This window comes from Herpailurus yagouaroundi, unplaced genomic scaffold (assembly GCF_014898765.1).
Source record: "Herpailurus yagouaroundi ecotype Mexico unplaced genomic scaffold, PumYag 379, whole genome shotgun sequence".
Lineage (NCBI taxonomy): Eukaryota > Metazoa > Chordata > Mammalia > Carnivora > Felidae > Herpailurus > Herpailurus yagouaroundi.
This window is the reverse complement of record NW_024412596.1, coordinates 478,065-504,645: the sequence shown is the minus strand read 5'-3', so window position 1 is coordinate 504,645 and position 26,581 is coordinate 478,065. Positions and strand designations below refer to the sequence as shown.

Below are 26,581 nucleotides of genomic sequence, written 5' to 3'. Positions count from 1 at the left end.
TCGGGGCACTTGTAGGGCTTCTCGCCCGTGTGCGTGCGCTGGTGCTGCACCAGGTGCGAGCTCTGCGTGAAGCTCTTGCCGCACTCCGAGCAGGTGTTGGGCCGCTCGCCCGTGTGGATGCGCTGGTGGCGCAGCAGCTTGGACCACTGGCTGAAGCTCTTGCCGCACTCGTTGCAGATGTAGGGCTTCTCGGCCCCGGAGGGGCGACCCTGCACCAGCTCCCGCAGGCTGGGCTCGTTGGCCGGGACCACCGGGGGGCTGTTCCACGTGGTCAGAGTCCCCCACTGCCAGCTGGCCTCACAGGCCTTGGTCCAGTCAGACGGGGTAGGGACTACCTCGGGGGCGGGGGGGTCCAGGGGGGTCTGGTGGTCCAAAGGGTTGGGGTGACCCGGTGGGGTCGGGGGGTCCCCAGGGACTGCGGGATCCTGGGAGGGTTTCTCCAGGGGCATCTCTGATGGGTCCTTGAATTCTGGACTCTGAGCTGGATCTCCCAGGATGATCTCCTCCCCAGAACTTTCCTGCTGAGGGCTCTCCTCTTCGTTCCCACTCTCGGCACCTACAGAGAGAAAGGGAGTCTCCAGCCCCCATCTCCTTTCAGAACGCGGGGTCGGGTCTCTCTTCCCTCCCCTGGGTTTCCCCCAGAGTCTGGGCCCCTCCCTGAACTGGGGCCGCTGTCTTGTCAGGACTGCAGTCCCTTCTTGTGCCCCTCACCTCTGTGAGCATCGTTGGGGCTCTGCTCAGGACCCTGCAGATCTGGGCCCCACAGCGCCGCCTCAGGCTCCATCCCAGAGCTCAGGACTGCCCAGTGTTCCAGGGACCCTGGTGGGGGCAGGGGTGGGGGTGGGGGTGGAGAGAGGAACACACAATGGAGTTCATCTGCTTTTCTTTACTCCCCAAGTCCCCACTCCTTCACCTGCCGGCCCCAGGCCTTATTACTCCTTGTGTGAACTTCAGCTTCCCACCTCCCCATTTTTCTGGGCATCCGTTCTCACGTTCTCAGTTCTCACCGTGGGCCCCCTACCCCTGCAGGCCTGACTCCTGCTCCAGATCTTCAGTGCACAACTAAGCCAGTAGGTGAGTTTAAGAGTGTAATTAAAAGCTCATCAGCCATAACCCTTTGAACCCAGACTGGGGGCTAGAGAAGCATCTGACACCCACAGGGGAAGGAGGCTCTCACCCAACCCCTCTGATGCCCAGAGGCTGAGAAACCTGTTATTTTGCTAATCAGAGGAAGCTCATTAAGACTCTAATTTTCCTCCTTAATGGGGCTGCTAATTGGGACCAATAAACTTTCCTTATGAGCCCAGAGAACTGACAGTGCCTGGAACACAACACTTGAAGAGTTAAAAAAAAAAAAAAAGCAATCAGATTTCCCTGAGGGGACAGGGGCTCTCCAAAAGCACTGGGGCATTTTCCCGTTATCTGTTATCCACACAGAAAGAAGGTCAAGCAGCCGGGGAGGGGTAGAGCAGCCAGGGTGGGGAGGAGGGGTGGGGGGCGGTGGTGGCAGTTAAAAGCCATCGGGGGCTTCAGCAGGAATGACCTTGAGAGGGAAGTGGAAAGGCAAAGGGAGAAGGGACAGGTGTGTGGAGGGTGCCCAGCAGCTGACACGGTGTCTGTGGTGTCCTTGTTATCTCTCCCAATCCTCCCCACAGGCCTGCTAGGGGCCCCAGGAATCAGGTTGTCCATTTTACAGATCAGGAAATCAACACGCAGGGAGATTTCTCCAAGGTCACAGACTGGGAAGTGGCAGCACTAAGACCAGAAATGCAAGGTTCTGTGTCTGGCTTGCCCTGGCCTCCGAGAGGGAGATGACCTTGGGAGTCACGTGAAACTCATAAATGTGGGCTGCTGGCAGGAGATGGTGATGAAGACAGCTCAGACAGAACCTGCTGGCCACGAGATAGAGAAATTCCCAGGACCAAGAGGTTTCCGTGACTTGCTGAATCCAGTGACTAGGCCTGACAGTCTGCACCTGTGATCTCAAAACAGTACTCCCCACCGAAGCCTGCCATTATCATGCCCATCCTGGCACCCCTTCTTCTATTTCATTTGCTCTGTTTTGTTGGTGCCGTATCCCATGCCTAGGACGGTGCCTGACACATAAAGAGGTGCTTGCTAAGTTTTGTTGAATGAATGAAGGTGAAATGAATGAGATGCCCCTGTTCCTGGAAAACCTGGGTGGCCTAATGCCTTTAAGGGTCAATTTGCAAGGGGATGACAGCAAAGGAATAGGAGTCCAGAGTGGCCTCCAGGTAAAACATAGGTAGCTATCACTCCAAAAAGGGTGATAGGATTCCAGGATGAGGGCATAAGGCCACGGGAGCTAAATTCTAGGTTCCCACAATGTTTAGAGCCTGAACAGAGTCCCTGGGGAGGCCCGGGGCTGTGAGTGGCTGTGTGGGATGGGCACTGCATGTATGGGGGCAGTGGTGCAAGAAGACGCAGAAAAGACTCATGAGGAGGCAGCTGGGAGACAACCAAAGTGAAGCAGGAGCTAGCCGGACCCTGCCAAACAGCAGCAGGAGGGATGGGAGTTAGATTTTGGGAAGTAAATTAATTTCTTCATCTCTGCAGCAACGTAGACTATGAGGATGCCCCCTCCCCCATCTGTAAGTGTCTTTGGAGTGGTGGAGGCAGGGAGCCTCCGCTGAGCTGGGGGCTGCCTATTCTGAAGAGGCCTGCTGTGCTCGCCTAGGACAGGTAAGAGCTCATGTACCTTGAATGTCCCGAGAAATTCAAGCTCAGCTGTCCAGAGCAGAAGGGAAAGGGTTAAAGCCAAGGCAGCCATGGAGTAGGAAAGTGGGAACACCAAGGGAGACAAGAAGTGCTGAGAGCCCACCCAGGCCCAGACCCCAGGGCACCGGCCTTGGACCCCGCTCCAGCCGAGCTGCGGAGGGAAGGAGAGAGGGAAGGAGAGAAGCAGGAGGCTGCCTCACAGACGTGCGGAGAGCGGCCCAGGGTGACCCTGACATGGAGGCTGCTGCGGGAATGCAGCCGCCCTGGCCCCGGCACCCCCCCACCCCAACGCCCGCACCAGCCCGGACCCTGGACTTCTGCTCGGGCCGGTACCCACGACCCTGTTCCGGCTCCCGGGCCGGAGACCGGCATCCCGGCCTCCCCTGCCCGCGGGGCCCCCAGGATTCCGGCGCTCCGCTGCGCCCCGGCCCGCCGGCGGCCCAATTCCCTCTTCCCAGAATGCTCACGCCCTCCCTCCCCTCCCCCACAGCCAGACCCTCGCGCTCTTCCCAGAATCCTCGGCCCCTCGCGGCCCCGGCCCGGCCCCCACCCCACCGGCGCCCGGGGCGGGGAGGGGGCGCAGGCCCGCGCGCCCCCGCCTCCCGCGCCCCATTGTTCCCGGCGGCCGTCCCGGGCCCTCCGGGCCACCCCCCAGGAACCCAGGCGTCCCCAACTCACGGCTCTGGGGTCTGGGGAAGGCCGGAAGGCAGAATCCAGCCCCAGGGGACTTAACCCCTTGAATGCCCTGCCTCGGGGGGCGGGCTGGACGCCGAGGACTCTGGGGTCCTTCTCAAGGGGTGATCCCAGGCTGAGGACCCGGGGACCAGTTCAGGGTGACTGGGACGGAGCAGGAAGTGACCCCAGCTTCCCGGGCCCCTCTAGCCTGGAGTCAGAGCATCAGCTCTATGGGATTTAACCCTTCGCCTCCCGCAGCCTGGGAAAAAAAAAAAGAGGACGGGGAGCGGGGAGGTGGCCGAGACGACGCCCCTCTGTCTCTAGCGGGAGAATCTCGGGGGAACCCAGATGCCAGTGGGGGTCTCCAGATTGCTGGCCACTCTCCATCTCCAAGGGACTCTGCCAGCCACTCCCAGAAAGCCCTATCTTGGATTTGGTGGCTGCTTGTCCCCTGGGCCTGCCTTTGTTGGGACTCAGACCCAGGGATGGGGCTCAGATGAGCCTGGGTTGTGGTGTGGGAGGGAACATCCTACAGACTAAAAATGGCTTAAATGAAATCATAAGTCATGGCAACAAGAATTTGGGCTGAAAGGACAAGCGCAGCCAGGAGGGATTTCTAGCATGCTTCTTTCCCCCTTAGCTGCCCTGGTGGCAGGAGGGAAGTCAATGGGGATTCCCTGACCAAGGAGGGCCTTTCATAGCTCATAGCTAGAGAGACCTTTAAAAACCTGAGAACACTAGGGGCCTCCCAAGGCCCAGGTTACCTGGGCTCCCAAGTTTTAAAGCCTTCATCTCCTCCCTCCTCACCACAGTCCATGATTATTCCCATTTTGCAGGAAAAGAAACTAAGATGTGAGAAGTGCGGTAACATGCTTAAGATCAGGTCATTATTTCACTTGCACACGTTTGTACTGTGGGGAACATAGAGGCGGAGAGATCTCAGAGCCGAACAAGAATCGGGCTTTCCACCCTCAAGAACTCAAGACGTTTGATAGTGTGTATGTTATAGACACAAAAGATTCACAGGAGAGTGTGAACAGGGTTATCTGCCCAGGGATGTGAGGGAGCGAGCACAGGAACAAACTGTATGTCAGAAATCGCTAAAGAGGACGGCAGCTCCTCTGGGCCTACATGTGGGGTTCAGAGAATGTGGTCACCAGGAGAGAGAGCCCCACTGGGCCCTGCCCCTGCTCACTTCTCAGCGCTGACTCCTTCATGCACCTTCCGTTCAGGCATGTCTGCATCTTATCTCTGGCTCCCATCACCTTTGACAGACACCTCACTCTCACCTCAGGGCCTTCGCCCCTCCTGGTCTCCCTTTCCCTGCTCCGTTTCTCACAGCACAGCATGCATCACCCCTGATGGAATATTTGCATGTTTGCGTCTGTCTGTACTTGTGCCTCCCTCCTGTGCGCACGCACCTTAATGTCCGTGCCACCAGGGGAGGGGCTGGCCTCTTGGACTCACTGCTGTCTCTCCAACTCCTGGAACAGTGACAGGCATGTAGTAGGTGCTCAATTCACACAACACGTGGGATGGTCATCCTCCCATCTCTTCCAGCTGTTTCTGGGTCAGATGTGGCAAAGTTGGGCAACGCTGGGCTCTGGCCGCACAATCACGTTCATAGTTCAGACACCCTTGCTCTGAGACAGGTGCAGAAGAGGAGGATTTGGGATCTGAGTGGCTTGCGGGGCAGTTCCAACTGTCACTACCGTCTCCTCCCCTCCAAGGGCTGCAGAAACCTGACCTGGCCTGGGGGGGCGGTAAGTTTATGGGAAAGCTGTGCCCTGGAGGCTCACAGAAGAGTTTAAATTGGCCTATACCCTTTTTGTTATGTGTGCAGTTTTTTAACCAAATTAATTGCCACTTTTAGAAATTAGTACTTTTAGGGGCACCTGGGTGGCTCAGTCGGTTGAGCATCCGACTCTTGACTTCGGCTCAGGTCATGATCTCGCAATTCATGGGTTCCAGCCACCGCGTCAGTCTCTGTCTGCACTGATGGTGTGGAGCCTGCTCCGGATTCTCTCTCTCTCTCTCTCTCTCTCTCTCTCCCCCCTTCCCTCCCTCCCTCCCTCTTTCTGTGCTCCTCCCCAATTGCTCTCACTGTCTCTCAAAATAAATACATGACTTAAAAAAAACCCAACAAGTTTAAAAATCAGTTCATTTCATATACAAATCCAAATTTCCCACTTCTTTGGAAAATCCAAAGATATGGCCACAAGACCCAAATTTTCACATGACAGCAACTGGCTGGGCAGTAGCTTCCTTCCTTACAACGCCAGTGGCTTTCTAGTTTGTCAGTCCCTGTGGCTCCTATTGGGACTCCAACCATGCAGCTGAGAGGTGGTCTCAGTTTATCAATGATCATCCATTGTGGATGCTCCAACACCCATTTGACCATAGGTACTGATTCTGTACCCCTTGGTCTGTGTCCGCCAGGTTTAGAGTAATAAATACAAGGATGATGTCCTCTGAGTAGTTACGTTCATTGAGTATTTACTGCACGCCAGACCTATTCCAAGGGCTCCATGAAACTTCACAACAACTCATGAAACCAGTATTATCAGCCCAAGGATAGAGGAAATCACTTGCACATAGCTTACGAGGGACAGAGCTGGTTTCACACCTAAGCATGCTGACTCTAGGGTCACATGGCCCCTAACCACAACTCTCCGAATGGCTCAGGTGTGTCTGGAACCAATCAGCCCTGCTGTCCTCTTCCTCATCTTGCTCCAGGAGCTGAAGAGAGGAATCTGCAGGGTGGAGCATGCCTGGTCAGTCCAAGCCGTCCTCCTCCGGCAACAGTTTGCTTGTCCTGCTCCTAGGAAAGCAAAAGGTGCTCTGACTGTAGGTGACAGTATGCTGTCCTGTTACTTACAGGCAGCTGGCACAGCGGCCCGAAAGGAGACCCTCCTGGCAGGGGAACTCCTAGAAAGATGAGGATGACCCACCCCCCTTTGTCTTTCATGGACAGCCCACCGCCGTGTTGTTCTCGGTCAGGGCTCAGCAGCCTTCCACATGGCCCCTGAACGCACGCCCTTGTATCCCAAAGTCCAAGTTGCTGTGAGAGCAGTGAGGTCCTAGAGGTGGACCCTGGTCCCCACCCTGCTCTGTCCTCACCACTCATTGTGGTCTTGGGCAACTCACTTTGTCTCTTGGGGATTTGGCTTCTTCCTTAGAAAGATGGGCCTTGGTTCCCCAAGGGACGGGAGGGGTAAATGAGATGATACAAGAATTCAGAGGTGATCAACTCTAGCCAGGGCTGCCTCCTTCTTTCTCGTCAGAGCACACAGCCCTCTGCCCAGCAGGAAGGAGAATCAGGAGCCTGGAAACTGTGTCCTGAGAGACACAGGGAGTGTGTAACTTGGGATGACCCAGGGCCTCGAGCAGAGGCTCCAACCATCTGCTGTACGGAGGGGGCCACTCTCAGGCTGAGAGTGTGGAGCTGAGAAGGCTGCTCAGTAGGACGGCTGTCTAACCACAGGCAGGGGAGGCTCCAGCAGATGCCAGCAGGAAATGCTTCTTCCCTGGAGATGTGCACGCCCACAGGGTGTACTGGGGGCTGCTTTTTTAGGAGTGTGGAACTCAAATGTGGAAGAAGAGCAGGGTCCCAGAGCTAGGAGATCCCTTCCACCTCTGAGATGCCAGGATCAGTCAATCCTCTGCTCAAGAACCTACAGCTGCTCCCTAAGGCTGCTCCCATCAAGTCCTACCCTCCTGGTGACTCCTAACCACCATGTCCCTAAGGCTCAGAGCCACGACCTTTCCTTACGTTCTCTTCCTCAAAAATCTCCAGCTCAACGTGGTCAGTACCAAAAATCATTCGTGTCAGTGGCTAGCCCTGTTCCTGTCATTGCAGGCTTGTTCTTTCTCTCCATTTGCCTACCAGACCTGTCCACGTCACAGTCATCCAGATTCACCAGCTCCATTTCTCTACACGATACCCAGTCATCTGCTCCCCAAGGCCTGAAGGGCCGTCCTGTGAACCCCGTTCCTCAGTAGGTCCTCAGGCATATGGCACCCCTGCTGACTCTGCCCACTTCTTCTGTCCCCCCTGCCCCAAGCCACTGTCACCCCCTAGTTCTCATCCCTGAATTACCACAGTGACTTCTGACAGGTTCTCCAGCCTCCTGTCCCCCTGGCTTCTTCCCACCCACCTGGTCCCCCACGGTTCTTCTGAAAAGCATCACTTTGTTCACCCTCAGAATGCCTCTCCTCCGGCCTCATGATCAATAGCGGGTTTTGTTTGTTTTTTTTAATTTTTGAAAATTAAGAACTTTTATATTTTTATTTTTGTTTATGTTTTTTAATGTTTATTTATTTTTGAGAGAGAGAGAGGCAGAGTGTGAGTGGGGAAGGGGCAGAGAGAGAGGGAGACACAGAATCTGAAGCAGGCTCCAGGCTCTGAGCTGGAGCACAGACAACACGGGGCTCAAAACCCACAGACCTCGAGATCATGACCTGAGCGAAAGTTGGACGCTTAACCAACTGAGCCACCCAGGTGCCCCAATAGATTTTTATATTTTGACAATAACTTTGACTAAGCTATAGGAAACCACATATATAGTTGGGTAAGTAAATGTAGATATATATAATTTAAATACAAATAAAAGTAAATATGGGCACCTGGCTAGCTCAGTTGGTAGAGCATGCTACTCTTGATCTCAGGGTTGTGAGTTCAAGCCCCGTGTTAGGCATGGGTCCTGCTTAAAAATTTTTTTTAAATAAATAAAAAATAAAAGCACATAAATATATGTATACCGTTTTGTTTACCAAGTATCTGCATGAAGGTATGAGCTGAAATAGCTCTAGTCATCACAATTCTGGGCCTCCGTTATCTCATCTGCAAAATGACACGTCAGATCAAATGTTCTCAATGGTAAGGGTATTACTCTCTGAAATACTTTTGTGTATGTTTGACTATTTGGGGAGGATACATATGTGCCTATAAACGATAGTGGTTTCTGGGCAGGAGGACTGAGGATCTGGGGTAAGAGGAAGGCTTACCTTTGGATTCTTGGTTCTGTTTGATGATTTCCAATTTTTAAAAATCACTTTTTACTATTTATTTGTTTATTTATTATAATTCTTGCAGAATATATATTATTTTGTTTAAGGATGCATTTTTATTTTTTTTAAGTTCATTTATTTATTTTAAGCAATCTCTATACCCAACATGGGGCTTGACCCTGAGATCAAGAGTTGCACACTCTTTTGACTGAGCCAGCCAGACCCCCCTCAAAATCACTTTTTAAATGGTAAATATTGAGTATAAGGTTGGAATGGAGATCGTGGGGTTAAAACAACACGTTGATTTCCTTTTCAGGTTTGTCCTGATCCAAGTCACGTTAAATCAAATTCAAAGGATTTCCTACCCATATGTGACACGTGGACTAACCTTCCAGAGAGGTCTCCAGCACCCTTGGAACAGATGCTCTACTGTAGCCTAAGCATGGGAAAGGAGATTGAAGACAGATGGAGGAGAGGATTATATTGTCACACAAGGTTACAACACTTAAATCAGTAAGCTCTCAAACACTTGAAGCCTGATTCCACCGCTGCCACACTCTAGGGAACCTAGACTTGTGGCTGGAAAAATGAAGCCCCAAACCCCCAGAGCGTTGGGTCCCATCTGAAACCAGCCTTTCTGCCTCCTTTCTCAGAGCCCTCTAATGTGATCCCACCGACACACTGGGTCATAGGCTCCACCCCAGCCTTCTCTAGAATGCTTCCCCTTCTCTCTCCACACGGGCAAGTCTCACCTGTCATCAGGGTCCTATTCAAATGCCAGCCAATGTGAGTCTCCGCCCTGATATCCACCCCCATTGACTGTTTTATAACGTATACTCTCATTCACATTGAAGAATTTGTTTCTCTTGATACAAGGCAGTTATTCTCACCCTTTTTTTTTTTTTTTTACTCACAAGGGAACAGTCGGACTTCAGACAGGTCAGTTAACATGTTCCAGTCACAGAGCAACTGTGAGAACTTGGGATCTGTAGGTCTTGGATTTTTTGACTCCGGGTCTGGGGCTTCCCTTCTTCAAAATCCAGCTAAATCCTACCCCTTCCTTCCTGAACTACAGTGTCTCCTAGAGAACCTCCCTCACCTTTTGTCACAATCTGACTGCAGGGATTCCTATGTTTTACCCGCCATCTTGGCCACATCCGGGTACCCCCTGCACTGTTATTTATTTGATATTTTTCCTCTGTTCAGTGCATTTTCCTTCATTGAAAGAAAAATATCTGAGAAGGAAACTCAATGTCAGTGTGATGAATAGGAAATTGCTCCTTATAAATCGTAAGTGTAAAAATGAATGCAATGCAAAAGTAACTCCAGATGGTTCAAAGACCTAACACTGGAAAACTTTTAGAAGAAAACTTAGGGGTAAATCTTCATGACTTTGGATTTGACAATGGTTTCTTGATATGACACCAAAAATACAAGCAACAAAAGAAAAAATAGGTAAATTGGACTTCATCAAAATTTAAACATATTGTACATTAAAGGAAACTATCAAGAAAGTGAAGACAACAACAGAATGGGAGAGGAAACGTTAGCAAACCATATATCTGATAAGGGACTTATATCCAGCATATATAAAGAACTGTAGCAACTCAACAATAAAGACAAACAACTCAATTAAAAAATGGGCAAAGAACTTGCACATTCTCCAGAGAAGATCTACAGATGGCCAACAAGCACATGAACAGATGCTCAACATCACTGGCTATGAGGGAAATGCAAATCAAAACCACAATGAGATCCTACTTCGCACCCACAAGAACAGTTATAATAATAATATTTTCTAGAAACCTGAGAGTAACCGGTGTTGGTGAGGAGGTGGAGCAATTGAACCCTCATATACTGCCAGTGGGAACGGAAAATGGCACAGCCACTGTGGAAAACAATTTAGTGGTCCGCAAAAAGTTACACATAGAACTATCAGCAATTCCACGTCTGTACCCAAGAGAAATGAAAACATAGGTCCACATCAAAACTTATATACAAATGCTCATAGCAACACTATTCATAATAGCCAAAAAGTGGAAACAACCCAAATGTCCAACAGATAAACAAAATGTGGTGTCTATTCATACAATGAATTAAGCCATACAAAGGAATAAATTACTGATATGTCCTACAACACGGAAGAATCTTGAAAACATTATGCTAAGTGAAAGGAACTAGATACACAAGGCTGCGTATTTTATGATTCCGTTTCTATGAAGTATCCACAACAGGCGAATCCATGGAGACACAAAGCAGATGAATGGTTGCCAGGAGTGGGGGGAAGGAGGATTGGGGAGTGGCACCTTAATGGGTACAATATTTCCTTTGCGGTGATGAGAATGTTCTGGAACTAGATAGAGGTGATGGTTGCACATCAGTGTAAATGTACTAGATGTCACTGAATTGTATACCTCAAAATGGCTGAAATTATAAATGTTATGTGAATTTTACAGTACAAAATTCAATCAATATTAAATTATGTTAATAAATACCATTGATATATTGTTGCATAATTAGGTGAAGACTCTGGGTCTAAGGGACTCAGTTTTTGCATTGTTTCTGTTTTATTTTGTAAGGTTTATTTATTTTTGAGGGGGGGAGGGGCAGAGAGAGAGAGGGAGACACAGAATCCAAAGCAGGGTCGAGGCTCTGTCAGCACAGAGCTGGGTGTGGGGCTCGGACTCACAAACTGCGGGATCATGACCTGAGCCAAAGTCAGAGACTTAACTGATGCCCCTAAGGGGTTCCTTTTGTGTGTATGTGAGAAAGTGCCAGAGTCGGAGGCACAGAGAGAGCCGAGAGGGGATAAAGGCCTAGCACCAAGATGAGACTCTCCCCTGGGTGGAATCAAAGGGCCTGAAGGAGAACAGGGAGGGCCACCTTTCTCCCGGGGCTGTCCCAGCACCTGGGCACCACCTTGCGTGCTGCCCGGACGCTGGTACAAGTTACGTTGTACACAAAGGCACCGGCCGGGGACAGGTATGATCGCATTTCAACCCTGGCTTCATCCAAAAGCCAAAGGCCATGTTGTAGAGGCTGCCTGCCCAGAGAAGGAAAATTTCAGCAGTCCGTCTGTCCCGAGGGGGGCACCCGTCCGTAAATCACCCGAAGGTACCATAGATTGGCAGCTGTCCTATATGGTGAGAACCCTGGTAGTGAAAGCCGAGGAACTGGAAAGCCAGTCAGACTTTGTTTCAATTCTTGTTTCTGCCACATTCAACTGTGAGACCTTGTTCTAATCACCGGACCTTCTCTGAATCTCTGTTTCCTCAGCTGTAAAATAGGGAAACGACCGCTCCAAAGAGTGTGAAGATTGAATGAAGTGTGTGTACATACTGACTGTTCGTTTTTTCCCCCAGTAGTTAGCTTTAGCTTTCACCTTTGGCTTAGATACCTTTTTTTTTTTTTTTTTTTTTGGTACTAGAAAAATAATATAGGGGCACCTGGGTGGCTCAGTCGGTTGAGCGTCTGACTTTGGTTCAGGTCATGATCTCATGGTTCTTGGGTTCGAGCCCCGCATCAGGCTCCGTGCTGACAGCTCAGAACCTGGAGACTGCTTCGGATTCTGTGTCTCCCTCTCTCTCTGCCCCTTCCCTGCTCATGCTCTGTCTCTCTTTCTCTCTCTCTCAAAAATGAATAAACATTAAATAAAAAATTTTAACAAAAATAATATAACTAGGGGTGCCTGGCTGGCTCAGTCAGTAGAGCATGCAACTCTTGGTCTCAGTGTCATGAGTTCGAGCCTCACATTGGGCAAGGAGCCTACTTTTAAAAAAATAATAAAATAAAAAATAACATAACCATACTAATGAACATATTAAAAAGCGAAATTACTCATTTTTCATCTGCTCCCAGTTCAATTATTTTTGCCCCTTGCTGTATTTCCTTCCTATATATTTTTTCTAAGCTTTTTTAAAAAGCTTAGTTCTATGTTTTTGGTGCTTTAATGTCTTCCCAGCCAAAATTTTAATGGCTGTCTAGGGGTGCCTGGGCGGCTTAGTCGGTTAAGCATCTGACTTCAGCTCAGGTCATGATCTCACAGTCTATGAGTTTGGGCCCCGTGTCGGGCTCTGTGCTGACAGCTCAGAGCCTGCCTGGAGCCTGCTTCAGATTCTCAGATTCTGTGTCCCTCTCTCATTCTGTCCCTCCCCCTCTCACGCTCTGTCTCTCTCTGTCTCTCAAAAATGAATAAACGTTCAAAAATTAAAAAAAAAAATTAATGGCTGTTTGTATGATTCCTGCTAGATACACCATATTTTTCTGAGTCATTGCCCTGTTGTTGAATATTTACACTGCCTTTAGTTTTTGCTCTTACAAATAAAATTTGGTGAACATCTCTGAGAGTATATCTCTGAAATTTCGATCATTTTCTTAAAAGACAGTCCCAGAAAAAGAAACAGTGGGTCAAATCTATGAGCATTTCCCTGGCTTTGGTGGTCCATAATCTTGTAATTAGTTGTGACTCCAAATGCAGGATTTCCAGCCTATATCTATCTTGTCTCAAGGATGTGAGGAGAGATTTGATTCCATGCCTTGCTGAAATCCATATAAATGAAATCTAGAAAATTTCCTTCATCTGTGAACCTAGTAACCTTATAACCATAGAAAACAATTCCTACATAATAGGTGGGTGTGAGGATTAACGCATTAACACATGACAAGTCTTAGACCAGGGCCTGGCATGAGGGAACACTCAGTCCCTATTCTTGTTTTCACTGTGTAAAGGAGGCAAGACTATTCTGGGACTGCAGTTCTCTGTGGCCTTCTAGCCTTCCCTGCTTTCCTCACAGGCTCTTAGGGTGTGAGTTTTGTAAGGTTGTTAACACTTGACTAATGGCTTCTGATTACTAAGAGGTTTTGTTTTGCTTTGTAGATTTGTTCATTTACAAATAAAGGTCCATAAAGAGGACCATGAAGTCAAAGATGGACAGCCTTTCTCTAATATATACGGCCTCAAATATTAAAAAGATACCTTTGGGGCACCTGGGTGATTTTTTTTTTTTTTTTTAGTTTATATTTATTTATTTTGAGAGAGAGAGGGAGAGAGAATCCCAAGCAGACTCCACGCTGTCAGCACAGAGCCCAACGTGGGTCTTGATCCCACACGGGGATCGATCCCATCACCAGTGAGATCATGACCTAAGCCAGTATCAAGAGTCAGACACTTAACCAACCCAGCCTCCCAGGCGCCCTTAAGCATCTGAGATTTGATCACAACTCAGGTCCTGATCTCAGGGTCATAACTTCAAGCCTGTGTTGGGCTCCATGTGGGGCGTGAAACCCAGTTTAATTAAAATTTAAAAAGACATCTTTAAGAGGCTACCATAAAGGAGATGAGGGAATCTGGCAGTTGTGTTTGTTTCTTTATTTATACCTTGCTTGGTTTTGAAAAGGACCTGAGGCATTTATAGATAGCCACATATTCTATGACAGGTGCCTGGCATCTAGTAAGACTCACAGCCCCTGGGGTGCCTGGATGGCTCAGTCAGTTGGTTAAGCCTCTGACTCTTGATTTTGGCTCAGGTCATGATCTCATGGTTTGTGAGTTCGAGCTCCCCCTCAGGCTCCATACTGGCAATGAGGAGTCTGCTTGGGATTCTGTCTCTCTCCTTCTCACTCTGCCCCTCCTGCACTCTCTCTCTCTCAAAAACAGAACAAAAACCTTAAAAAAAAAAACTTAAAAAAAAAAAAGACTCACAGCTGCTCAACATTGGCTATGATCACTGATAGTAGCGGAAGTAGTAAATGTCATTAACAAGACAAAAAACAAACAAAAAAAGCTAAAGGGAGTAAAAAGGAGAGAATGATGACATGAATCCAGGTGGGTAAGAAAACACATGACATAAGGCTATTGCTACAAGTGTTACAGATTTGCTGAGTTTTCTAGAGATCCAAGCATATGGGTACATAGTCCATGCGAGGCTAAGGAGAAAGTTCTGTGAGTCCTCATCAAAATGACATTTTGCGATGCGGAGGACCATGTCTTCAACCCCATCCCCTAATTCTGAATCCAGTCCAACACAGAGACAGATGGGGAAACCAAGCCCCAGTGGTGTAGGAGATATTTCATAGCTGTGCTAAGTTCATAAATCCAGCCAATCCAGCTTTTAAAGCCACTGTTAACGAGGCGCCTGGGTGGCTCAGGTCATGATCAGTTTGTAAGTTCCAGCCCCGAGTCCAGCTCTGCGCTGACAGTTCAGAGCCTGGAGCCTGCTTCAGATTCTATGTCTCCCTCTCTCTCTCCCCTCCCCCGATCCTGCTCTGTCTCTACCCCCCCCCAAAAAAAGAATAAACATTAAAAAAATTAAAGGCATGGCTACAAATCACACATCCCACTTTAAGCAATCCCAGTAAAGGGATTACCTACAACATGTATCTTTTGGCTTTAGCGGGTTGGTAGATACACAATATTATCTTCTCCTAGCCAGCTCCAGCAGGCATTCACAAAGAATGAAACCCCGTGGCTCTAGAAATACACAACTGGCAAGAAGATGGCTCTGTTTCACATTATCGTAAGGGGAATAATACGTGGAGGTTTTGTCGTTTGGTTTTTCACCCTTGAGATCTGACCACTAGGTTTGGACAAGCCTGCTTTTTACAGGGGCGATCAAGCTCTGCCTGCTTCCAGCTGTTCTATGTCCAGGTGATCTTCCTTTTGCTCAGGGGTCTAGGGCCTGTAACCCCACAGGGCTTGGATTTGACCTTCTTCCTTCCATTTTAATGAATATCTTTTGTGTCAAGCATTTGATGTGAGTTATTTTAAACTTTTTACAATAACTCCGCCAGTGGTTATTTCTGCCTCGACTTTATGCTGATGAAATAGAAGTTCAGAGATACGTGAAATAACTTGCCCATGGTCACCCTGCTAGTAAGAGCTGTGATTTAATGCAGTCCTTAGGACTCCAGACCCTTATTCTTCCCCGCGCCTTACCAATCATCTGTTTAATGGTGTGATTTAAGATTCCCGTTGAGTTAAACATCAAGTTTTCTGCTTTGGCTTGTATTATTAGTATGTTTCTCTTGTTTTGAAAACTAAGACTTCATTTGTCTCTAGATTTTGTGTCTTTTCTCCAATGGGTCACGTGGCTTAAAGCGTTCATTGGCAAATTTTCTTTTTCCTTCTCCAAGTCAGATCAGGAGATGAGGATTAATTCAAGGTGCACAGTGCTTTTTAAAAATTTTACACCTGAGCACCTGGGTCGCTCAGTCGATTAAGTGTCCAACTTTGGCTCAAGTCACGATCTCATGGTTTGTGAGTTTGAACCCCACATTGGGCTCTGTGCTGACAGTGTGGAGCCTGCTTGGGGATTCTCTCTCTCTCTCCCTCTTTCTCTGTCCCTCCTCTACTCGCTCTATCAAAATAAATAAATAAACTTTAAAAAATTTTTACACCTCCAGTGGTAGGTTTCAATTCCCTCTTACCAGTGTTTGTTACAAAAGAAATCTCATAATGCAAATACAAACAACCATGAAATACTATTTTTAACCTAAGAGGCTTGCAAATATAGTTTGCTTATGGACTATGTGGAAGAAAGAGGCACTCTCAAACATTATTAGTAAGAGCATATATCTGCACTGCCTCTTTGGGAAAAGGAAAATTTGGCAACCCTGATCAGAATTCAGAATGCGTACACCCTTTGACCTGACAAGTCTACTTCTAGATTCTACAGGCATGGTGTGCACAGTGATATTCAGCAAAGTGTTGTTTCCATCACAAAAGACTGAACATAACCTACATGTCCACTAACAGGGAAGTTGACTAAATAAATTATGGCATATCTATATAACGAAATACTCAGCAGCTGTGGGGGAAAAAATGAAGCAGATATGTACAAACTGACATGAGACATTCTCCAAGATACGTTGTTATATGAAAGAAGCAGGGGGGAAAGCAAGTGACTACAACGTGTTGTCATTTTTGTGATTTTTGTTACGTATATTTATTTAGTTTGAAAGAGACAGAGACAGTGTGAGTGGGGAAGGGACAGAGAGAGAGACAGAGAGAGAGAGATAGAATCCCAAGCAGGCTCTGCACTGCCAGTGCAGAGCCCGATGCTGGGCTCGAGTCCATGAACCCTGAGATCACGACCCGAGCCAAGATCAAGAGGCCAAGACCAAGTGTCAGATGCTTAGCGGAACCACCCAGGCGCCCCATATTTGTGTTTTTCTAAAAGGAGACACTTGCATATGCATAGACTATCTTTAGAAAGACGCACAAGAAACTGGTCACAGTGCTCAGGGGATGATGGTAGGGGCTGGGGACAAGCAGAGGCAGGAGGACAGCCTGTTTTCCTTTTTGTCTTTTTATACCATATGATTTTTTTTTTCAGAATACAAAAAGAAGTTGAGGCGCCTGGGTGGCTCAGTTGATTAAGCATCGACTTCGGCTCAGGTCATGATCTCATGGTTCATGAGTGCGAGCCGCGTGTTGGGCTCTGTGCTGACAGCTTGGAGCCTGGGAGCCTAGTTTGGATTCTGTGTCTCCCACTCTGTCTCTGTCTCTCTTCCCCTCCCCAAATCATGCTCTCTCTCTCTCAAAAAAAAAAAAATTTTTTTTTTAATATAAAAAGAAATGAAAAAGAAAAACATAAAAGAAATCTGATTAGAAATCATCTACCCTGTGTTGTAAGACTGGAGGAAGCGTGTATGGTCATCAGACCAGGGTGGCCCCATACTCCACATTCCGCCCTTGGGTTTGTTGTGTGAGACACCCGGTGCCCTGTTGTGACTAAACCACTAACTTGGAGAATGACTCTGGGAAAACTCGAAGCTTTCTTGGCATTTCTAGGGTGCAGAATACAAGATGCACAATGTCCTGCCCGCTCAAAGCTTAAACCGGGTAGAGGGAGCAGTGTGACCAAGGGCCTGGAGGTGAGAAACTCTCTGGTTCCTCATCTCCCGTGGCCGGCCAGCCCTTTTCCTCAGAGCTTCCATGCCTGCACCGCCCCCCCCCCCCCCCCCCCCCCCTGCCTGGCGGCTGCCTGCCTTCCTGCATGACTGTCAGAGTTGCTAAATCCCTAGGGAATGAAAGACAAGGACAGCCTGACTGTATTCTCCAGGGTTCCACCAACTCAAAAGACCTTTAGTACCAAATGCTGGAGCCCACTAGAAACTGCCCAGAGGGACCCTGAGAGTGGAAGCAGGAAGAAATGGCCGGTCTGACCGGCCACTGAGGTTTCCACAGGTTGTATCAAAGGCTGGGCTCTTTGGTAATTGTTTTTGCACCTGAAAACATGGTTTTGTTTTATCCTTAAACAAATAGGGGCACTTGGTTGGCTCAGTCAGAAGAGCATGCAACTCCTGATCTTGGGATTGTGAGTTCAAGCCCCAAGTTGGGTGTAGAGATGACTAAAAATATAAAAAAAAAAATGAATTAAATTAAAAAAAAATTTGTACATACACTCAGTGCCTTTCTTTGGATGCCTGCAACTTGCTTCTTTGGAAGGTCACAAGATCCTTTTCTTTAAGCAAGGATAGCGTCTATACTGGGGCAGCACTGTTCATTATTATTTTTTTTATTTTTTTAAACATTTATTCATTTTTGAGAGTGAGAGAGACAGAGCATGAGCAGGGGAGGGGCAGAGAGAGAGGGAGACACAGAATTTGAAGCAGGCTCCAGGCTCCAAGCTGTCAGCCCACAGCCCGACGCGGGGCTTGAATTCACGGACTGCAAGATTATGACCTGAGCCGAAGTCAGATGCTCAACCGAGCCACTCAGGCACCCCAGCACTGTTCATTATTTTCAGCCTGTTGCAGGAGTTAGGTGGTTTTGCACAGCCTCCTCAAATCTGGACTAATGGGACATCCATGTCTGACAGCACTATTGGCTTTGATGGTTTAGTTCAGAATTCCCAGAAAATGTTTCCAAAATCAGAGCTGCAGTGTGGAGAAGAAAGGCATGCACTCTGGAGTCAGAAGGGCCTTGAGTTCAAATGTGACGCTGACATCCACCCATTTCCTAATTTCATCCATAAAATGGGAATAACAGTACTGCTTTCACAGAATTGCCCTAAGGCTATAGAGACAGGTGTATAAGGAACCTAGCACAAAGAAGGCCCTCAATAAATAGTAGCTCTTAGTATCATTTCTAGCATGTTCTTCATTCTCATGCCACAAAACTGACCCTCTTAATACCTGTCCGTTTTCCAAAGGTAGCAGTAAAAATCGAAACAATGACAACTAGCATTTACTGAGCACTTATTATGCGAATGGCCCTCTCCTAGGTCGTTTACATGTTCACTGAATCCTTACAGCAAACCCTTGAGGTAGTTACGGTGCTTTTTTACAGATAGGAAAGCCGAGGCTCAGAGAGGTTTAATAACCTGTCCGAGATGGCTCAGCACCTTCGCCCAGGGCACATGAACCCAGCGAGCTGGGCGCTGTCCTCTTGATAGGGGCACGAGAATCCTCCAACCGTTGTCGGGGAGAACACAAGACAACTCAGCGCTTCGCAGGGAGAAGGGGACGGATGCCGCCAGACGCGGCTTTGGCCGGCTGGGGCCGAAGGGGTTATTCCCACTGAGACGCCGGCGCCCGGGGCTGCTAGAGCGGCCCCGCCGGGGGGCGGGAGGAAAGCGCACTTCCGGCCGCGGCCGGACTCCGGGAATCCCACAGGCCGGCTCCGGGCTCGCGGCGCTCGGCCGGGGCCTCGGGGCGGAGAGGGCGGGGCGGGGACCCCCGACCGGCGCTCCTGCCCCGCGAGTTCCGGAAAGGAGCGCCGCGCGCGCTGGGCCGGGGAGGGCCGGATGCCGCAAGCCCAGGGGCGCACCGGGCCGGGAGGGGAGGAGGCGGCTCTGAACGCGGCCGCCGGGTGGCGGGTCGGGGGAGGCACGAGGCGGGCGGGCGGTTCTCCTGGAAGGGCCGGCAGCTTGGTCCCCCGAGGGACCTCGAACCTTGCAGAGCCCGGGGTAAGAAAGCACCCGCTCATTCCGCCCCTCCCGAGTGCCAGCCAGTCCGCCTTCTCCACAATCCCCACAGCCGCCCGGAGAACCCGGAGGCATCATCCCCGTTTCGTAGGCGACTCGCTTGTACGGCCTGTTTCATAAACCGGCTTGTTCCAGGCGCTCGACGGGCCCGGAGCGGAGCCGCACTGCGCGGTGCTGGTTAGGCCTTGCGCTCCCGACCCCTTCCGCGGTGTAGCGGAGCGTCGGGCTGGTTTCTGTAATCTCAGCAAGCTGCACCCGACCTGGCTCGCCCTTCCCTTTCTGCAGGCAGACGTGGGTCACATTGGAGCCATCTTTTCTCCTGCCACTCCCCTCCGCTGCCCGCATCCTCTCCTTTTAGACTTCATCTTTTTATTGTCCATTCTGTCCTTCCAGTCCCACTGCCACCATCTTTCAACTTCATTGTCGCAAACCCGCCTCACTGCAGTCACCTTACATCCAGAATGCTTCCTTCTTATTTCATAGGTCACTCTACACCCCACCGGTCCCCAAGGTCTTGCATCAAGCCACGCCCCTGTTCCAAGAACTTTCTTGGTCAAAAACTAAAACCGTCTGTAAGCTCAAATCAAAACGCTTTAGCGCAGCATTCAAGGCCACTTAAAACTTGGCTTCAGCCCTTCCTTCTAACCTGATCTCTCTCTTGGTTCCCGGACTAGAAGTTACAGACTGGTAGTTACAATTTGAAAGCGTATTTCAACTGGTGGGCAATTTCTTTCCAAAATTCGAGTTGCTATTTACCTTAAAACTGGGAAATTTCATTTAAAAAACAGTAACAACCAGATTTCTAGCTTTTGATGCGTCGGCAGAGCTGGAAACAGTTGGCTTATGTTCTTAGACTAAGCAAGTGATTCAGACTGGGAAGTGGGTTCCCCTTTCAGATAGGACTGTGCCCCTGGGCTTCACTCTCCACCCCCAAGTACGCTCTGTCTCTGAGCCTGAGTACCAGCTGCCATGCTTGCATTGTTTTTCCTGTAATGGGTTCTTGTGTCTCTACCAAAAGTGCACAAATGGATCATAAGTCAAGAGGCATTCATGTGTAAAGACAACAGAAGAGGAAGCACCCAGCCTCCATGCATTTCCTGTTCTTTCTTGGACCCTATAGCCATTTGAACTTTCCACTCAAGAACCCTCACATACAGCCAGACTAATGACCTCAAGTCCTCTCAAATGAACCTGAGGACCATATCTTCGCACACCCTCTCCATTAGTAAATTCCATTCAGCAAGTCCTTGGCCAGATCTCCTGCTGTGTGGAACATTTCCTGACAACCAGCCAAGTAACCAGCTCCATCCACCCATGCATCTCATCAGCGTGTCTGGAGGCCGCGCTCTGGGCCTGTTACACAACATACACATGGTAGGTGATCAAGAAATAGTTACCAGCTGGGGCGCCTGGGTGGCGCAGTCGGTTAAGCGTCCGACTTCAGCCAGGTCACGATCTCACGGTCCGTGAGTTTGAGCCCCGTGTCAGGCTCTGGGCTGATGGCTCAGAGCCTGGAGCCTGTTTCCGATTCTGTGTCTCCCTCTCTCTCTGCCCCTCCCCCGTTCATGCTCTGTCTCTCTCTGTCCCAAAAATAAATAAACGTTGAAAAAAAAATTAAAAAAAAAAAGAAATAGTTACCAGCTGGGTAAGTGGCATAGTCACACATGTATTATCCCCTTAGGTTATAAGATCTTTGAGGGAGGGGTCCAAATCGTATCCATCTTTGCACTGCCCTGGCAGCTAGCACACTGCCTGGCACATAGCAGGCATTTGGTAACATCTGAGGATATACGTGCCATAAGGAAATGCCCCAGAGAAGCAGTAGATACCGAGTTTCAGTCCAGTCCTATGTCTGGAAGCAGCACCCCCACTCCCCCAACCCTGAGTGACGCAGAGGGGTGGAGAGGCAGCCCCAGAGAACAGAGAGCAGAGCCCTTACGCAGTCCTGAAAGCCAGGAGCACTTCACAGACCCCTCGACCTGGCGGCTCTGCTCAGGATTCAGCCGAAGCTACGTCTAGGACCCAGCTGTATCCATGTGACCTTGTGAGTGAAACCCAACCTGATTCTGATTCTGAATTCCAAGCTCTAGAATAACAATGGTTAACATGTACTGAGGCACTCTCTGAGCCAAGCGCTGCCAAGTGCTTCATACCCGTGGCCTCCTTCCAGCCTCACAACGCTGTGGAGTCAATACTGTATCTCTTTGCAGATGACAAGGCTGAGGCTCCAACGCCCAAGTAACTTGCCTAAGGCCACGTAGTAACAGGAGGAGCCAGGAGTTCAAGTCCATGTGGGCTGAATCTAGGGCTCATGCTTAGCTCTGTGCTCCCTCTAAACATCTGAGGCTATATTGAACACCACTGAACTGTACATTAAAAATATTAAAACGGTAGGGGCACCTTGGTGGCTCAGTAGGTTGGGCGTCTGACATCGGTTCAGGTCATGATCTCACGGCTCGTGGGTTTGAGCCCCACATTGGGCTCTGTGCTGACAGCTAGAGCCTGTAGCCTGCTTCGGATTCTGTGTCTTCCTCTCTCTCTGTTCCTCTCCTGCCTGTGCTCTGTCTCTTAAAAATAAACAAACATTTAAAAAAAACTAAGATGGTAAATGTTATGTGTGCTTTAATTCAAATTTTAAAAAGCAAAACAAAAACAAATCTCTGAGTCCGAAGAGGGATTTGGGGCAGGACCCAGGAACTCAGCATTCCTCTTATTGGGGTTTTGGGTAATATGCCAAGTAGTGTACCTGAAGCAAATGCCAAACCCAACTACCCTTCACTAATTCTCTCTCATGTCCTTCTTTAACTGCCTCCCTAAGTAATTAAAAGTTATACTTTTAGAATTAATATATATCTTCAAAACTCTTTAAAAACCTGAAGAGAATGGGGCACCTGGATGGCTCAGTTGGTTAAGCGGCTGACTTCGGCTCAGGTCATGATCTCACAGTTCATGGGTTCAAGCTCCACATTGGGCTCTGTGCTCACAGCTCAGAGCCTGGAGCGTGCTTTGGATTCTGTGTCTCCCTCTCTCTGCTCGCGAGTGGCGACTCGCTCTCTGTCTCTCTCTCTCTCTTTCAAAAATAAACATTTATAAATACACATACATGCATACATACATACCTGAAGAGAAAACTTCAGATTAAAAAGAAAAAAATTGGCAATGTAACTTTATTTTTTATTTATTTATTTTTAACATTTTATTAGAAGAGCATCTCTTTTTTTTTTTTTTTTCATCGTTTTTATTTATTTTTGGGACAGAGAGAGACAGAGCATGAACGGGGGAGGGGCAGAGAGAGAGGGAGACACAGAATCGGAAACAGGCTCCAGGCTCCGAGCCATCAGCCCAGAGCCTGACGCGGGGCTCGAACTCACAGACCGTGAGATCGTGACCTGGCTGAAGCCCGACGCTTAACCAACTGCGCCACCCAGGCGCCCCGGCAATGTAACTTTAAACTCTTGAGGAACAAGCCTGTGTTTGCAGGAAGAAAAAAATCACAGGAGAGAAAAGTAGTTTCCCAAAAAAGGGCAGAGAGGGAAAACAATAATCAGATACCTGCTGCAGGCCAGGGACCGACAGCCACTTTCACACTTTATCTCCCCGAATCCTTACCACTGTGAAGGTATTACCCTATTGTGCAGAAGAAGGAAGTGAAGCTTCATAATGTTACGGAATTTTGCAAACGTTAAACTGATTCTGAGAACTGGTGTTGGATCAGAAACCAGTCCTGGTAGTCAGAAAGGTGACTGGAGGGGCACCTGGCTGGCTCAGTCAGAGGGAGATGCAACTCTTGATTGCGAGATGTGGGTTCGAGCCCCATGTTGGGTGTAGAGATTACTTTAAAAAAATAAAATAGTAGAAAAGAAAAGTGACTGGCATTCATCATCTCTGCACGGATGATCCAGTCAAAGAAACTGTTAACTTACAAGTTTTGAGTTCATCATGCTAATCCCGCACCACCCAAATGTCATTCTGCATCTCTCTCCTCCGACTCCAGAGTTGTGGGGTTTTTTTGTTGTTTTGTTTTGTTTTTAAGATGGGTCCAAATGGGAAAGAAAAAAAAAAAAAGGCCTCTTTCTGTCTTTGCCTCAGAGCTATGAATCTGTCAGATTTACAACATACTCTTTTAAGACTTTCCCTTTTTATTACAAAAGTGCCCATGGGGCACCTGGGTGGCTCAGTTAAACGTCTTGACTTCAGCTCAGGTCATGATCTCATAGCTTGTGAGTTCGAGCCCCGCATTGGGCTCTGCTGACAGCTCAGAGCCTGGAGCCTGCTTTGGATTCTGTGTCTCCCTCTCTCTCTTTGCCCCTCCCCTGCTCACACTCTGTCTGTCTCTCTCTCAAAAAATAAATAAACATTAAAAAAAAAAAAAGTGCCCAGCAGCATGCTGTAGTTCAGTCATCAATTTATTCATTCAATAAATAAGAGTTGAGTGCTTACTCTGGGCTCTTCGAGACACTGTAGATACACTTGTGAGCAAAACAGCTAAAAACTAAAATAAAAAACCAAAAATCTCTGTCTTTATAGAGGTTAAATTCTAAGGAAGACAGGTAACAAAGACTGTAATAAAAAAAAATAAAGGGGGTATAACAGGAAGTGTCAAGGACAAGGAAGACGAAGTTTTGGATAGGGAGGCCAAGGAAGACTTCTCTGAGAAGGTGAACTTTTAGTAAAGACTTAAAGGGAGGAGATGTGATACAATCTACTGCATGATTCTCCCTCCGAGAACTCCTCTGGGAAGAAGGCAACCAAAACCATGAGAAAGCTACTCAAACACTACCTGCCATCTTTCGAAGTAGCCCAGGAGGGGGAAAAATCACAAAGGATTCACATTCTTTTCCTGCTCAACATTCCCTTTTGTTCTTTCTGATTTTCTCTTTGTCTCAATTCTTCAATCTCCCCCGAGACACCTCTATTCTGCCATGTGTATTCTTTCCCCCTCCTTTTTTTTAAAGATTTTTAAAGTAATCTTTACACTCAATGTGGGGCCCGAACTCACAACCTCAGACCAAGAGTCACATGCTCCACCGACTGAGCCAGCCAGATGCCCCATATCCTTCCCTTCTTTATCCCAATTCCATCCAGGGTAGGCAGGAAATGAGGTGTCCTGTGAGCAGGGGAATCAGCATGCTTCCTTCAGTTACATGGAGCTGGGCACAGTATAAAGTGGTGGTTGGAGCAGGAGGTAGGCAACCTGGGGGGTGACACACTTTGAGACTCAGGAAGTGTCTGCAGAAGTAGATACCCCAGAATAGCCGCTCAGCTCTCCTAAGAATGTGGGAATATATACACATAGAACCCAGGGAAGAAGCAAAGACACGTTTCCTCCCTCCAGAAGCAAAGACACGTTTCCTCCCTCCCTCCCTTCCTTCCTTCCTTCTTTCCTTTCTGAAGCTTTTATTTTTAAGTGATCTCTACACCCAGTGTGGGCTTGAACTCACAACCCCAAGATCAAGAGTTGCATGCTCCAGCAACTGAGCCATCCAGGTGTCCCTGCTATTGCTTTCCGGTCAGTTTCTCTCTTTTTTAATGTTTATTTTTGGGAAAAAGAGCACGCGCGAGAGAGTGGGCGAGGGGGCAGAGAGACAGAGGGAGACAGAGGATCCTAAGCGGGCGCACAGAGCCTGATGTGGGGCTCAAACTCACGAGCCCTGAGATCACGACCTGAGCCAAAGTCAGACGCTTAAAGGACTGAGCAACCCAGGCGTCCTGGTCAGTCTCTTTTGTTACAGCTTCATCAACATAGAATTCACATACTGTGTACACTTAAAGTGCAGTGCACAATTCAGTTATTTCTAATCTGTTTACAGAGTTGTGCGACTGTCGCCATAATTTTAGAACATTCTCATCATTCCTGGAATAAACTTCATATTTATTAGGAGTCACTTCTTGTTTGCCCTCAATCTCCACTCCCCCCCACCCACACACACACTTTAGGCAACTACTAATGTACTTTCCGTCTCTAAAGACTTACCTCATCTGGACATTTCATATAAATGTCACATTTAGTTTTTGGCTTTAGTTGGCTTTGTGTGTGTGTGGATGACCTCTGAAGAATATTACAGAGGAGGTTTTGGAACATCAGAAGTTGAGAAGCTCCTCTGGGGAGATAATGGTGACAGAAAGGAAAAGCAGGGGGAGGAAATAACGTGCTTCTGTCTTATTTTTTATTACTCTGTTTCTGCTTAGTAGGTCACCCCAAATGTAGGCAGGATACAAATCTTAAGAAAATGAAAGTGGGAAGTTTCTAATTAATTGAAAAATATTGAATTAAAGTTATAAACTAAATTGTTTTTATTTCTGTGGACAATTTATCTGTTTTTACATATTTATGCCTTCTGTTTGCCGACACTATGTGTAAAGGGGCTGATCATGCAGTCAAGTTAGAAAACCTGGGCTCTTCCTATTAGGCTGACTTAGCTACTCATAGTTTTCTCTTCTGTAAAATGAGGGGGTCAAAGTGTAGAGGATTATTTCATTCTCTCTTCAGCATCGCCTCTTGAACTGCAAGCTATCACCCCTTCAGTATCTGTTGACAGTCCTTATTTTATTTCTAGATGCTCTTCCAGGCTTTTCTCTTTATTCCTGGAACTTCTGGGCACAGAAAGTGAAGGTGGATGAACAGAGAGCATAGTGAATCGCTCACAATATGGATATACGTCAAACATTAAAAAGAAACTTTACACGTGTTATCAAGGCTGCTTCATAACTAGGAAGAACAAAAAGGGACATCAGAGGACATCTAGTCCAATCCCTTTCAGGGTGGGATGAAGGAACCAGCCTAGATATAGGATGTGACTTATCCGAGGCCACACAGCGAGTGAGTGCCAGAGCTGGGGCCAATTCTGGTTTTCCCCGATGCCTATTCATTTACACTTGGGGAAGTCGAAGTCCAGGGACTTCCGTGAAGAAAAGGACCTGTCAGACTGGGCAGGCTCCTTGGAGGTCACCTGTTGAGTCCAGTCCCCCTTTTCAACAGCGGCTTTGGCGAGGTGCCGGCCCTGAGCCGAGGTTTCTCCAGAATGTCTTGGCCCTGGATCCCGATCTCTGGGCTTACTGCGCAGCTTGAACGAGAATAACCAGGGAACCTGGGATCTCAGAATTCCGGGGGCTGAGGCACATCTCCGCGCGCCGACCCTGGGCGATTACTCCGGGAGGGGCTCAAGTGTCGGGGCCTCTGAGGGCTCCTTGCCAAGCGGGAGCGTAGGAACTGATCGACCTACCCTAAC

The 26,581-nt window shown here is 48.4% G+C and overlaps 1 protein-coding gene and 1 long non-coding RNA gene across 3 annotated transcripts in view; both read right to left on the bottom strand.

Annotated features, from left to right (window-relative positions):
* The window catches only part of ZNF629 (zinc finger protein 629), an 8,699-nt gene extending 5,096 nt beyond the window's left edge, over nt 1-3,603 (bottom strand). Inside the window, exons 1-3 of one of the 2 annotated variants that reach the window (XM_040463186.1) lie at nt 3,418-3,603; nt 712-819; nt 10-556 (exon numbers count right to left, since the gene is read on the bottom strand). In XM_040463186.1, the coding sequence (XP_040319120.1) occupies nt 10-556; nt 712-784 (620 nt within the window). In that variant the 5' untranslated portion in view covers nt 785-819; nt 3,418-3,603. Of the gene's footprint in view, nt 1-9; nt 557-711; nt 820-2,719; nt 3,003-3,417 lie in introns of those variants that run through there. The other variant, XM_040463187.1, reaches the window with a different exon arrangement.
* Nucleotides 3,604-5,886: 2,283 nt separating this feature from the next.
* On the bottom strand, nt 5,887-21,405 carry LOC121022218 (uncharacterized). Its single transcript, XR_005786861.1, has 2 exons — nt 21,292-21,405; nt 5,887-6,235 (listed from the first exon to the last, which is right to left on the bottom strand). It is a non-coding gene; the product is annotated as an uncharacterized LOC121022218 (long non-coding RNA).
* Between the last annotated feature and the right edge of the window lie 5,176 nt (nt 21,406-26,581).